The following is a 15442-nucleotide window of genomic DNA, read 5'->3' on the forward strand; positions in this document are numbered from 1 at the left end:
GGTGACACAAATTAGGGAGGTGTTACTACATAGAGTGATTAACTTGACTGTGGCCAAAGCTGCAAACAAAATGAAGACTTGGATGAATGGTGGGATTGGCTTAGCTGTTGAAAGCTGATCCCCAACGCATCAAGTTCCATGTCCAGAAAGGGTCCAACATGCTTCCCAGTTTCTTAATTCTCCACACATGAGGCAAAGCTTAGACACCGGCATGCCTGCTGTGCCTGAAACGTTGAACCCTATAGAGGCTTTCCTGAGTTGCCCCCCTAAGGCCCTAAAAGAGTGGTGAGAGGTGATACTGTTGGTGAAGTCCTAAAAGTAACTTCAGAAACCATCTGCATCAGCCTGCAGGAATATTGGCCCCTGCAAGAGAACTCAGCTCAAGTTCCCTCAGCATATCACAGTCAACACCTTGAAAACTGAAATCAGTGTTCAATCCTCTAGGCAAGTCATCATGCTGTACTTTCAGCAAACAGTCTCCTGGGAGGGTTGCTTGGATGATGGCTTTGATAGAAAGCTGATCAAATTCAATACTGCACTGATTGATTAATAAAGGCAAGGTGGCTTCAAGATTTGAGCTTGATGCAATTTGATACAGCAAAGAATAGCCATGTCAAATTGGCCTCAATGGTCTTTACAATCTATACAGCTACAACACCCTCTGTCCTTAGACCCTCGATTCGACCCGTGACATCACATTTGTGGCTCAAGAGAGTAGATCCGTGGGGAAAGAAGTAGCCATATGGACACAGGCTGAGGTCTGATCAGTCTCAGCTAGGTTGCCAGGAGGAAGTCATGTTATGTTGAAAGATCTGTAATCCCCATTGGTGGCAGAATGCACATCTTCATTTGATTCAAAAATTCTCTTGATAAATCTCATCTCATGCAGAGTGTTTTATCTCACTGAAAATACAACACTTACTCAGATGGTCATTTTCTGAAACCGAGTTGCTCAGATCCTCGCCAACCAATTACAATATTTTTCGACGTATGAAAATCTAATTTGCTTTCAAAGAAAAACAGCAACACCAATCTACTGCTCAATGCCAAGAGAAACTACTAAAACCTCTCGCTGTTTGAAGCCAGACAAGTTTACTATCCTAATTGGTCCCTGTGGGCAGAGCATCAGTTGTGTAAATAATTTTCTCAGCTCTTGGCCTTCTCCATTTTTGGCTATCGTGGCTTCCCTTCTTTGTGAAATAAAAGCAGTGCCTGTTGGAACGAAGTCACGCAATTCCTAGAGCACATTGTTTTTATCTTGTAGCTACAAACCAGCTTTAAATGAGAGGCTGCTGTTCAATCACAGTGCAACCAATCTTATCACCATAGACCCGGCAATATCTATTGGGGGTAACGAATTGCAGATGGGGTTTCAACTGTTGCTGCAGCATGTTCTGTGGGATTGTGGTTTACGGGAATCGGGTTACTCATAATTAAGAACATAGCTCGGAGCAGGTCGTACCCTCCACCGGGTCAGCTTCTGGGGTTCTGACGGGACTCGAGTAATTTAACTTCTGTTTTATGGACTGCTGGCACTAGATTACAAACTGAGCTTAACATTGTAGTCATGTCACACACACACACACACACACACACACACACACACACACACACACACACACACACACACACACACACACAGAGATACAACGTTTGATAGAGGCTCACAGCCAAAACTCCATCAAATAGTGTCAACTGTTTATATCCAAACTGAACTAAAGCTATTTCTCGTAGATGGTTTGTGCTTTCAGATCATAGCACTTTTGTCGAGTGATTTGCGAGCAGCTGGTAGTTTGTGTTCATTATTTTATGGTTGCAGGCAAGGGGGAAAAAGGAGAAGCGGGGAAATTACAGCTTGACCACAATCACAGAGGACACAGAAATGCTATTAGTTTTCCAATGCAATCACATAATCCAATGGCCTGGACATTTGCTTTAATAAGACACCTGGGAAATGCATCCATCTCATTTCATTTCATCGGCTCAAATCAATCTCATATCAGCATTAAATGAAAACGATGAGAAGAGAAATCTGTGTGGACAAGATATTAATACCAAAGGGAACTCCTTCATTACTGACTTTAATGATTGTCTGTCTTTCTTCTCTATGGTGCAGAGAATATATAGCTTTTTACTACATGCTATAAACCCAGATTGAAAAACGAAGGCTTTTAACATAAAAGGCTGTATTTTAAAGCACACAATTTTCACTTGAGTTGAATGCTTCAAAAGTACTCTATAATAGACATTCTTTCATTCCAAAGAGGCAATTTATGAGAAGATGTTGCATCAAAAGGTGTACATCGCTCTTTGGAACTTCAAAGAACAATGATTTTTTCATTAAAGCGTCACAAGTAGCAGCTTTGATACACACATAGACTGCTGTATAGCCATATCTATTAAAGCTTGTGGGGTTTTTCTCTCATGCTGTATGCTTGTGTGCTGTTGAATGTGGGGATGCTGCTGGTATCGGTGATGCTGAGAGTGCTGCACGAGGCGAGTCTTTGTCTGCTCTGGGAAGGCTGGGCTCCAGCTGGCTCCCGCTATGTGCAAAAGTCAGTGGGTCCCTCAGCACTCAGTGCAGGAGGCGGGCTGGTTGATTGATTGGGATGCACACCACCACCACGACCACCCCCCCCGCCACCCCTCATTTCCACCACCACCTCCTCCTCCTCCTCCCTCACCTCCTCCTGCCTGTGCACATGTGCCTTTCATACTCTCCATTTTTACCCAGACCTGCTTTATTGCACAGAAGCATTCATGCAGTAATGCTTACAATGCAATACCCCATGTTTTTAAGAGGTGCATGCTCACACACTTAGGTACACACTTAGGAAAACAAACAATATCTTTATTACATGATTTAAATGAATTAGTGTAGATGCTGCGTTATTAGAACACGTTTTCACCGGAACATGTGCATCTGGATGTGAGAGTGCTCATTAAAATGACCATGTGGGCAACATTGGGTTCATTCAGGGCAACACATTTGCTGTCCTTACAGATTACTGTTTTGCCAGACCGTTCTCCACTTCGCTTTGCTCTAGCAGAGATCCCTAACGAATGCATCATTCCAGACACAGAGAGAGGGCGCCTGGGGTAAAATATATTTTGACAGATTTGGTATTGCAAGTGCTTCTACAACCTATTCGCTCTGAATGAATCTCCCAAGTGTTGGTGGGAAGCATGGAGTTGAACACAAAAAGGAGGAAGAAGGGGTGTGTTAGAATCACCGACAGCTTTTCAGGACTCCAGCGACGACCAGCCACAGCCAGCCAGCCAGTGTCTGGTGAACGTGCGTGTGCGCGTACATGTGTGTGTGGACCAGCAGCTAACACACACTTAACATTCGTTCGCAACATGGCGTTGAAGCGCCGAGAGACACGACGGCTCTCCCCCGACTAATGCAAGCTAATTGTTGTTAAAGCCAGTGGACTGCTCACCAAAGAAACCTAAACATTCACAGAGAGTCCTTTACGCACCGCCGGAGACAAAAGCGGATTCCAACATATGCATGTCGCTATAACGGTATAGCTGGTTGTATAGACGTATTGCTACCCCACTGGAGGAAATCAAAGGCTGTACATGGCGGTGGAGAGTACAATTTGGCTGTTCTGTCTTCTTTCGCTGTTCTGTGGTCCATCAAAGCAAGGTAAAGCGCTCACTTTACTCATCTGCATGTTTTTCAGTGGAGTGCATGTGTGAGGCAGCGGGCCACTCACATTACACTGAAGTGCAGTTACTCAGAACACAAGTGGGCTGTGATCAAAGATAGGGGAGAGCTACTTGGGTGCACCTTGCACGGTATACGAACAGTATCCCCTCCGTGTTCTGTGGTGCTCACCTCACGTGGCCCCTCCGGTTCGTTCGAGGTAGGGTTGTATTGTTCCACTACGGGTGTCTCTGTCAGGACGGGCGGTGAAGCTTTGGGGTTTGGAAGTTGCAGCCCGAGGAGCGGTGCCACTGAGCGGCCAGGGGGCTTTGAACCGACCGGGGAAGTTTCGGATCAAACATAGGATGGGGCTCATTATGGAGACATGTGGGCTCGGATTTGGTGTTTAATGAGTGTGGAGCCCCCTGGAAGCAGCTATGTCTTAAATGTGCCGATTGCTTTGTCAGTAAAAAAAAACAAAAAAAACTTAAGTTTTCTTTCTTTTTCTCACGGTTTAATAACCGAATAGCCTACATGTGCGCATGGGACGACTGGTTTTCAGCCACTGGCTCAGGAAGTTCAGTGAGAGGATTTTGAAAGTGTAGGCCAATAGCATCAAAAGGACTTCGTTATCTATGCTTTTGATACACTTGAAGTAGAATGCGAGCTGATGTTTGGTTTCCGAGGCATTGCGGCGATGTCTCCCGAGAGTGGAAGCGTGCTGGTTGGAGAGGAAAGTCTGCCTACACAGGCGGCGACGAGTGGGTGAAAGACCGACTGCAGGATTTACATGACAAAGACCTGTGCAGAGTATCAGTGGAGGCTATTCAGCTGAAAGCTTTTCAGGGTCAGGAAAAGAAGATATAGGTGAACCTGCCATGCTTTCCTTTTTAGGTAAAACTGTTTACCATCAAGGATGCACACACAGATGTTTGGTACATCTTTCATGACTGTATGCTATTAGGCCACTAAAACAAGAATGAACAACATAGTCTAATTGATATTTCACCCACATTATCTAGCTGAATAACGTTTGAATGACTAAGCATGTTAAGAGGTTTGTGTTTATCTGTCAAGTGCCTGAGGACCAGACAAGTGGGACTGTGAGTTTGTCTGCTGTATGTGAAGAGAGGGAGACAGAAAGAGAGATGGCATTAAAGAAGACATTACAAAACTGTGAGGTGAACCTTTTTTTTTTTTTTACCTCAATCTCCAACATGTGGCATTCATATTCATGCTGGGCAAATAGGATTACACGACTCTGGAACATAAATCTAACTTATGCATTTGTCTCAAAACATATAAAATGCAAGTCCCCTTTAGGGAAAGGCAGAAATTGCTGCTTTTATTCCTCATGTATTAAAGTGATTGTTTTAATTTTGCACTGATTGTGTTATTAATTAATTGAGGCCACTTTAGTTTCTGACATTGTATGACCCACATTAATTAAGATCAGCAGATTATTCAATTAAGACATCAATGTTAGTTCCAGGCCTATTTAAATTGCCATCCAATTATTGTGGAGCCCCAAAGAAAGTTAGTATATTTAGATTTTTACTTGTGAACATGTCCTGATGTGAGAAGAATCACACCATTACTTAGTTCTGATGTATACAATCTCTTTACGTATATTATTGCTGAGGTCTTGAAATGGTTGATAGGTTTTGCCCACACGAATACTGCACAAGCTATTACTTTCCTTTAGTCTTATCTCACATCAACACTTGTCCAAAATGTCTGCTTAACGATTTACACTGTCTTATCGCAATGTTGTTTATGTGTTGTCTCGGATTTTATTACAAATAGATGAGAGAATTTTGCTTACTGTCGCCTTTTGTCTCACTCATTTTCCACTGGTGTTGTGTATACTGTATCGCTGCATTATTAAAGTGTTTTCATTGAGTGTTTTATCCTTCTCTGGGGTCTGGAGGTTGCTTGCACATCGTTTTGCTGCTGCTGCTGCAACTCCATTATGACATGCTGTAATTCAACACAGTGATGAGAGGGTGTTGTTGAAAAGCCAAATGTTTTGGAATGAATACTTCCAAAACTCGAAAGTACTTTAACACATCTATGTAGAACTCATCTCCCTCTGAGCTATACTGTAATTGTATCACAAGTCCCATCATTCATTTTTTCAATTATGCATATAAAGACCTTAAAAGGGAGGCAACTAAAAGTATGCCTCCTTGACTTCCATCTGATATAATAGTAGAAGGTCATAGGATACAATTTATATAGAGTTAGATTACCATGCCCCGCAGACTCCTGCACAGTCAGAGTAAGGAATGACTCCCCTTGAGATCCTCCTGACAGGAGAGTGAGTGCCACACTGGGGGCAATCACATCTAGATGATGAAATCTCTTGCTGGTAAATGGCGATTGTGATGGAGGTTGTCTGTGATAAGAGTGAAGTAGAAATTGCACTGAGATATTTATCATTGGAAGTTGGTACCAACCAACTTTGACGTTTGATTGCTGTCTCTGTATGAAATACAGAGGTCTTGGAGGTATTATTTACACATCACATTTTGAATTTGACAAAAATAAACATTTGTTTTAATATTAAGGTCATCTAAACTACTTTGCTTCAGAGAAGAAGAAACCACCTTTGAATCTCTCTGCAAACACTGACAGCAGCATCATGAATGCATTATTATAAAGATGATTATTTTGCATTACTAGTATTTACTTAGCAGTGTTTCCCCTAGGATGGAGTCACAGCAGCGGTGCTAAGGCACGCGGGCCCAGCTAAATGTGAGCGCGGAGCACGTGGAATCTTTTTGTGTGTGCACGTGCGAAGTGCGCCCCGCCAACATGTTTCTATGTCTCTGCCAGCACAAGAAAGGCTCTTCAGGCTCTACAGGTGTGTTTTGCTAAATCACCTTTATTGAACATACAGTAACACAAATACTACACATCCACATAACAAACAATCAAAATAAAATGTATGCAATTTCATTATTTTAACCTGCTTTATTTGGGGGTGGACCTCACATCCTCTAGGGGGGTCCGGGGGCATGCACCCCCGGGAAGATGTTTTAAATGTTGAAGTTAAATGCATCAATCTGGTGCACTTTGAGCACAAGATGAATTTATAGATACAGCTCTCAACACTCATGAAAGAGAGCTGTATACTTTTCAATAGTCCAAACATCTTTAGAATATGATCACAACCAATAACAAATCATTTAAACTAGTTTATTCTTATCTTATGTTACCTAGTTAGTATTCTTTCTTTTTCTTTTTGCATATTTTACTAATCACTCCCCTTTTATGATTTCTTACTTTATTTTGTACAACTATAATAAATAGTTAAAGGTGTGCTCTCTCTCGCTTTCTCTCTGTCTCGCTCGCTCACAGAGGCTGTGTGGCTACGGATTATTATTTGAATATATATTTATTTTTTTGGTACCTTTTTTTGTTGGTACCTGGCTGGTCCCCCGTAGCAGCAGTGGCGCGCAATACATTGAATGTATATAGGGGAAACACTGCCCTAAGGCTGACACAGTGTGTGCATGTTTCTCTCTGTGTTTATTTTGCTGGGTTTAGAAAGTGGAGCATGAATGTTTTGTGTGTCGGTGGTTGTGGGAACTGAGGCTGATGGGGGGGGGGGGGCGTGTGGGTGATTCTGGGACAGGGATGAATAAGCGGGCGCTGGTGGGGCAAATTTGAGGGCAAGGGCCATTGCTACATCCACAAACAAAGAGCTTGTTTTATCCATTCTAGAGATCAAATGAAATTATGTCAACTTCACTTAACATATCACAAGCAAATTAATGAAACAAAGGTGCCGGAGTGTCTGTGTGTTCACAGTCCATGCAGTTATAAATGGACACAATAAAAGATCACATCTGCACTCCTGCAAGACTTTATGACCAAATAAATCGGATTATTATAAAGCCTTTGGCCTCTTTATATGCGCATGGAAATTGTAAACACAGCATGATGAAGCATTGGTACTTCGCTGACTGAGAATGTCATGAGATAATTTACCCTTGATGCTCTGCATGAGTATTTACTGTTTGTATTAACAGTCACACAGCTCGCATGAAATCGCAGTCCTCTTATGATTTGATTTGTACCAGCAGGTGTTGATTGACCTCGCATGCTTTCCTGCACTGTCCACAGTTACACAGTTCGGAGATGCAGTGCAGTAGCAGTCTTGTGTAATTCCGCTGAAGCAGCCTGGTGTGATAGGCCTTGATTAGGGGGAAAGTACTTCCTATTAATTGAATTCCCTTTACCAAGTGCCATTTCGTTAAACTGCCTATTCTGCATGTCTTTGGAAGGAAACCTGTGAGCCTGCAGGAAAGTAAAAGAGGGACTTTTCAAACTCCACAAAGAAAGAAACCCTTTTGACCTTTTGCAAATTAATTCTTACCTATAGCAGGTGGTATCATATATTAAAAACCTTCAACCAAGAGAAAGAAGGTCAGCCATATATTTCATGTAATGTCTTCCTATGTGTGTGCGGTGTTCCAAAACTGATCCATAGGTCCATTCTGAATGGTGCAAATATATTTGTATACCCTCTATCCGTTTCACAGAGAAACCATTTAGCTGCCTCGTTATGAACATGTAACGGTGTAAAAAACACAAGGCTGAATGAGTTTGGTCTAATTGCTGTTGCAACTCCTTTAATGTCTTTGTTTTCTAAGCCCCAATGGCATATTCTTCTTGCTGTGCATTACGTTTTATTGGGTTTGAACACCAAATTAAATCAGGTTTAGTTTAATTGTCATGTTGTGAAATTAAATTGAAGCAAATTGAAGAGCCTGTAAGAATTGTGATTGAATGGGGTTGACCCTAGGGTAGGAAAGCAAGGAACCACTGGTTTGAAGTTTATTCAAATGAACGTGTCTCTGATTACATTATGAGTTTAACACAGCTTACCACTCTCTGTATTAACTTGTAATGTTACCCTGTACAGACGGACAACGTAATAATAATGTAGACTGTAGTGGAAAGCCAACGTGTGCCTTCATTAAAAAATACAAGGAAATCTATGGAAACAAATGGCTAATCACAGGTTTTTGAATATTTGAAATAACACAGTTAAATGAGTACTTTATGAAGACCTTAATTAAAGGCATCCAAACGAGCAGCATTTGCTCACATGCTCTTGACATACCAGGGAGGACTGTGTGATCAAGCAGAATATTATTGCTTTTTTTATCCTGCTTTGAAACCGCTTTAGACTCCCTGCGTGTTATTTCAGTTCTGGGAGAAATTCATTATGTATGGCTAACTCTACAACTCAACATATCGTTTTTGTAGAAAAAAAACCCAGTTATGTTTCCAATATTCTCAGGTCAGAAGTGGTCATCTCTACAGCATGTTTCAGACTAAGTTAATATTGCGACTGAACATTTGCTGTAGGGAATATATACTGCTGAGATGACCCTATATGCAATGTTAGGCATGGTGGTGGGAGTGAAATGTTTTTTGAGTCAACCATTCATTCGACTCACTGCACTAAGGTACTATAGGGCAAAGTACTTTCCCTAGCTTAAATATTGTGGCGATGTAAAGTTACACAAGAGCTTATATTTTCAGTTTTGGCATAGTCTCAGAGCAAGATAGTTTGGATATAGTGAGTGAGGTGTGTTAAGAACATTGTATCGTTAAAAAGAAAGGCCTGAACAAAGTAAAAGTTTTCTGCAGAGGGTATAACTCACAAAAGTTGCATCTTCTATGTAGTTGAATTATTTACTCAACATTAAAAAAATTAACCAAAATGCTGAAATGTGTGTATTAATAAATAATTGATTGTTGTTCAATTCACACAAGATATTACCTGCAAGATAATAAACACTTACATATCTGTCATCCTAGAAGCTGAGGACCTTATTTGATAGGAAGTGCATTGAGAGTTTTGGGTAGCAACATGTTTTTCCTTCTCCTTGTGATATTTACTGCAGAAACAAAGCAGCATCACGTTCCCCCCCATCCAAATATGTATTGTAAGTCCAATGCTCTTGTCTTTTGGCATCTGTTGGTCTTCCAAATGTTGAGAAAAGTTTTGGCTTGGAAATTAAAGTTCAATTTAAAACTTGGTTTTGTTTTTTTGGCAGTAGTCATCTCCCTGCTGACTGCTTGTGTCTGAAAATCGTATTCTGTTGCACCAATCAAAGAGGCATCAGTGGACCGTGTGGTATTTTTGGAGGTGAGACGTCATTCTGCAGTTTCACACATGGTATCAAAGTAGTATCAGATCGAGAAGTCAGATTTCATCACGCACTTAGTAGGAGTTGTCAGTGGTTGTCAATGTACTGACTGACAAAGAAAAAGATGCAATGTACTAGACAATAACTGTAGAAATGGCCAAAATACAACTGAACAACAGCCCCTCTGGGTTAAGCGTACTGATCCACTACAGGAAGATGGAGTCTGTCTGTCTCAACCTTTTGGTCCCCTAACAGTTGAGGTCCATGTTTCCTCCTGAACTCATCTGTAATGTTTAGAGTGTGTTCAGCTCCAGTTTGTTTTGTCTACGCTGGAGGGCCAGCTGTTCAACCTCCCGTATAGTGGCAGCTACAGAATATTAAACATGGAATTGGTTGAGGGATGTATACTGTCTGTCGAACCACTACAGCATCGGTGTCTACTGTTACTGCTCAAGTGTCTCATATCAGTCAGAAATGTCTTTGAGATCACCAACAAATATTTTTGTGTAGGATCTAATTGTGTTTTTTATTCTGCTAAGTAATTGTGGAGGAAAACACATTAAACCAAGCTTCTATTCTCCCATGTCCTGTAGCAGATTAAGACCCCACCTCCTTAATGACTTAATGTAATTGCATTTCTAAATGATGTGATGTATAAATGATGTACTTGTGTAAAATGTACTTTTAATGACTCTGTTTTAGTGTTCAGCCTTGTTTGAACTTTGGGCCCAAACTTGCACTTCGATTTCCAGTGTTTCTTTGAACATGCATACTCAGATCTCTTGAGACTTAGACGCAGTTGGACAGCAGGGCCTGTGTAGAATTGCTCATTACACATTAGCGGAAAATTAAGTATCTACATGTGTGTGTGTTTGCTGAGGTGCATTCACCCCGTGCGCCAGCCTGCTTGCTTGTGTGTAAGCGAGGGTGTGTCAGCTGCGATTTGTGAGTGCATCTTGATCCCCTCCCCTGAGAGCCCGTGCTAAATTAGGATGCATATTATTTAAAGATGCCCTGGGCTGAGTTTCAGCTGGGTATATTTGTGCAGTGAATATGTTGATTTTTATGGTGCCCTGTGTGCGCCTTTTCAGGCTGCCAGGGAGGCTATCTAAAGCACAGAAGTGCTTGTATGAAAGGAGAGGAAGTCTTGGGATTGATTTTTCTCTGCAATGAATTCAAACGATTTTCTCTCTTGGGATGTTCAAAGCACTGTGTTACATTTATTTAGTTTGTGCTTCTTTCCAGTGGTGAATAGATCAGCCTGTTAGTAATACGTGAACATGTGAGCTAATGAGTGTTTAATTCTGTACAAGTGTAAGCAGATATCTATGTAAATATTACTACTCTGGGTTGAATCTGTCGTAAAGGAGAGGAGTATTCACCCTCGCCTTCTAAAACCTTTCCCAAAGGTTTTGATGAAGAGACCATAAATATTCAATATCCGGAAGTGTATTTAATTTCTGTCTGTTAAAGTAATGGCTTTTTGGCTTATAACATGTTGATGGATAGAAATGTTATCATGGCAGGAGCAATGGTATTTTGAATTTGGCTCACAAGAAGAGCCAAGGATAGAGATTGTTATATGTTAACTTTTAAGAGCATTTCAATGAGTTGGTCTTTACCAGCAATGTTCCTGCTTTCCTTCACACTTGAGCAACGTTAAGTACTTTTCAAAAGATGGCAACATATAACATTGGCAGAGTATTGACATTACAGAGAATCCCAATATTAATATTCTCCTACAGCAGTTTCTGCAGCGAGTTGCCTCTCTATTGCATACAGAGATCAAATGTTCCTAAGTCTTTGGTTGTGGTGCTATCTGTTAATTCTTTGATCCCAGGAGCACAAACCGATATTACTACTGCAGTGATGCAACTCGGATGGATTGTGCTATCTCATCCTGTTGGCTTACCTGGTCATTGAGGTTTACCACATAGTGTAATTTAAAACATTACATGAGGTGATTTGATTTGATGCTTGGAGTAGGGTCACAGCTGCACCGAGAGTGGTATACAGTCTGTTATCTGCAACGCAATAATATCCTCATTTGAATCCCAGCACTTGTTCTATCCGTAGCCACATCTCCTCTTGCAGGGGTGGCCTATGTTTACATTATCTTCAAGTTGAAGCTGCACCAATGTTTTGTGGAATGGGGTTACCGAGCCTCGAAAAGTGGCTATTATGTCATTTCACAAATTCACATTGGTATTTTTAGAGATAATATTCAGTCAATTATGAGTCAACTTATCAAATTGGTACGATCTATTTACATGGATTTTGAATACTCAATGATATTGCATCCCCCCTACACATTTACATTACATACAGGGTGTTCGTGTCTAGACCCGGGGCTCACAAAAGTGTGGAAATTGTAGTTCCTGTGCACCTGTCTGGGCCGTGTGTGTGTGTTAGAGGGTGTGACTGTCATTCAGTTCAACATATTAGATTTATTCAACATATGACATCTCCTCTACAGTGGATTTTTCAGAAAAGACTGAAGAGAGTTTGTGGTGATGGTGAAAGGAAAGGCTTCAGACACCATTAAGAATGACTTCGAAGTTTTTTGTGAGAAGCAGCAGTCACCTGCATTCACATTCCTTCCATTCTTCCCTGCTGTCTGCTTGGTCACATGAGAGCAGAGGAGTGACTCTAAAGGTGGCCATGCATTCAGAAAGATGCGGTGTATATAAAGATTAATATTTCAATGTTGGTCTAGAGTTGTAGTCTAGCTTTAAAGTTATGGTGTATTGATGTGAATGTGCTGCAGAGGGAAAGGCAGCTGCACATGCAGAGAAGTCAAAAGAAAGGAGGATTGGAAGTTATACTGCAGTTTATTTTGAACCGTCATGCTAAACACACCTATAGGAATATCTAGAATCATTTTTGCGTTTTCACAAACCTTTCAGTTCTCATTCAGACGCAGTAGTGCGCAAATATCACAGCACTCATCTCTCATATCGGCCATGGACAATGTAATTATTGAGAACCCCAGTGCGCATAATAATATGTGCAGCTCGCTCAGTGCATGCCCTTCCTCAGCGCTGGGTCGTGTCACATAGCAGTCTCATTCATCATTCTGACCTTGTATTTAATGCTCAACCCTGATCCTTGCACACATGCATTATCATTTACATGTGCTGCACTTCACCGAGCAGAGTTGAATAAGAGGACAGTACTTTTCCATGTTATAGCTACCAGTGTGTGCCATTGTCCTGCTCTACTCTACAGACTGGGAGCCTTTACATAACCGATCCACTGTCTCATGTCACCCCCAGCGCAAATTCCTGTGCATTCAGTGTGCCGCTGCGTGAACAAACATATTCTGATTTGGATCTCCCGTGTTACTCCCATGTTAGTGTTATGGCTCGCTTTGTTGACTCATGCAAGTGGGCCTGGCACTTGACATGGCCATGTGGAGGCCCCATACTGCTGGGAGGCCCCGCATGCAGGAGCGCGGCTGTGTGATTGGAGGAAGCCCAACTGGGATGAATGAGCACTGTACATAGAGCAGGAGGAATGAGGGACTGCACCAGGACGCCCCTCTCTCTCACTCTGTGTCCCACGTTCTCGCTCCGTTACTCCTTCTTGTACACACAGTTGGACACGGGAGCCATGTTTGTCTCACCACAAACAACTTTTGTCCACCTACAATTATTAAAAGCCATTTTCAAGTTTCAAGACTTTTATTGTCATGTGTGCATAGCTACAGTGTAGTTATGACAATGACAATCTTAGGTCACATGCAGGCTCCTCCAACAATGCAACCTCCTGTTGTCTTCGGGTCAAATCTGACCGATTTACTACTTTCATCAATCATAACTTTTTTGTTTTAGATTCGATTGCATTAAGGCTTTATGATATCCTTCACAGTAGACATTTGAACATATACAATTGCTGACCAACACTTTAATTGAATTTTGGATGAGTTAGTCAATTTTGTAACACCCATGGTGTTCCCGGTCAAAAATGACCGCCATAAAGAAAAGGAATTAGTAACCATCCGGATCAGATAAAACACACACACACACACACACACACACACACACACACACACACACACACACACACACACACACACACACACACACACACACACACACACACACACACACACACATACTCTAGATGTGTTCCCCCCCTTATGTGCCCATCCCCCCACATGGATCACACCTGGCACACGCAATACATGTCCAGTGTCTGTTCTTTGTATATTTACTGCAGTTTTTCATGTATACCAGTAGTCTGATACAATATTTACAGTTTGAAAGCGTTTTAAATTAAATATGTTGATGATTAATGGTTTTTGTGTTAATTTAATAGCAGTTAAAACAGGACCGGTCAAATTTGACCGCGAACACCAAAGTAAGGGGGGGGGGGAAACGAAGACAATAGGAGGGTTAAAATGGAATATAATAGAAACAGAATATGATAGAAACTTTGCAGAATAGTCTATATACAGTAATTGGAATATTGATATATGTGAGTTGCAAACAGATGAATGTTATGTATGTTCTTTCAAAAGTTCAGGTGTTTAACAGTCTTATGGCCTGTGGGATGAAACTGTCCCTTAGTCTGGTGGTTTTTACCTTTATGTTACCACTGGCTTTGAGAAAAGAGTAACAACGTATGACCGAAGCATGGACATCTTTTACATTAGTTGTTTGACAGTAGAGCTGTAGCACATCTTAATGCAGAGTGACAGGTGCAAAGGCAAATCATGACACAACATTAGTTATAGAGCTGTATAGTCATTTTAAGCAAAGATGCCAACAATCTTTTGATTCAAATGCATATTTGTGCTATTTTCTTTATTCTTCTATGATAGTTAAAAGAAACATCCTTGTTTTTCTTTACTGGCTGTAAAAAGCAATCAATGTGTCTATCTTACCTGGACTTAGGGGAATGGTAATGGGCATTCTTTCAATATGTTCTGATATTTTATAGACATAGACAGAGAACTTATTGATGTATTTCTCATTTTGAAATGTCAATAATGTTCTCCTGGGAGATCATTAGATGGTAATAATTTAAATTTGTTTGTTTTAAAGTTAAAGTAACGATTTTCAATATGTCACCTGATCTGGAGGGCCAGGGTCCTAATGAGCAGCAACAGAATCCTTAATTCAGAAGGATGATTGAAACTGCTTTCATCAGGGAGAAATGCCATGCTAAATGTGAACGAAGCAAGTTAAATTAATATCAGGCCTGTCATTAAGTTGTGCAGGAATGAGTCCTAAACCCTGGAAGAGAATGAGCATTTTATAACTTGTTAACTCAAAGTCAATGCTTTTTCCAACGTATTTTTGGATAGATGCTTGCAAGAAGATCTGTGGTAAACTTACGAGATTTTCCCCCGCTCGTGAATGTCTGAAGCTTCCTTTAGCTTAGCAGTGGTGATGTGAAGCCATGCAACCATGATGTAGTTTGTTTATATCCTATATTTGCTATTTACTTCTGGTGATTGATTGCATTTCCGCTTCAAAAATGATATTACCTTGCTGAACTTAATACAGCGACACCATTGTTTGGTTTCCATGGTAACACGTCTCTTTAGTAGCGCGCGCAACTCAAAGTCTGAGAGGGTGAGGCAGATATTCACAGAAAACAGAACAAGAATCGA

The 15442-nt window shown here is 41.1% G+C and overlaps 1 protein-coding gene across 1 annotated transcript in view; it reads left to right on the forward strand.

Annotated features, from left to right (window-relative positions):
- Positions 1-3284: 3284 nt before the first annotated feature.
- igdcc4 (immunoglobulin superfamily, DCC subclass, member 4) overlaps positions 3285-15442 on the forward strand; it is a 54637-nt gene continuing 42479 nt past the window's right edge. The window contains exon 1 of the mRNA XM_010783943.1: positions 3285-3652. Coding sequence (XP_010782245.1) covers positions 3586-3652 — 67 coding nt within the window. The 5' untranslated portion in view covers positions 3285-3585. The remainder of the gene's footprint in view (positions 3653-15442) is intronic.

The sequence above is a fragment of the Notothenia coriiceps genome, unplaced genomic scaffold (assembly GCF_000735185.1).
Source record: "Notothenia coriiceps isolate Sejong01 unplaced genomic scaffold, NC01 NC01_scaffold00026094, whole genome shotgun sequence".
Classification (NCBI taxonomy): Eukaryota; Metazoa; Chordata; class Actinopteri; order Perciformes; family Nototheniidae; genus Notothenia; species Notothenia coriiceps.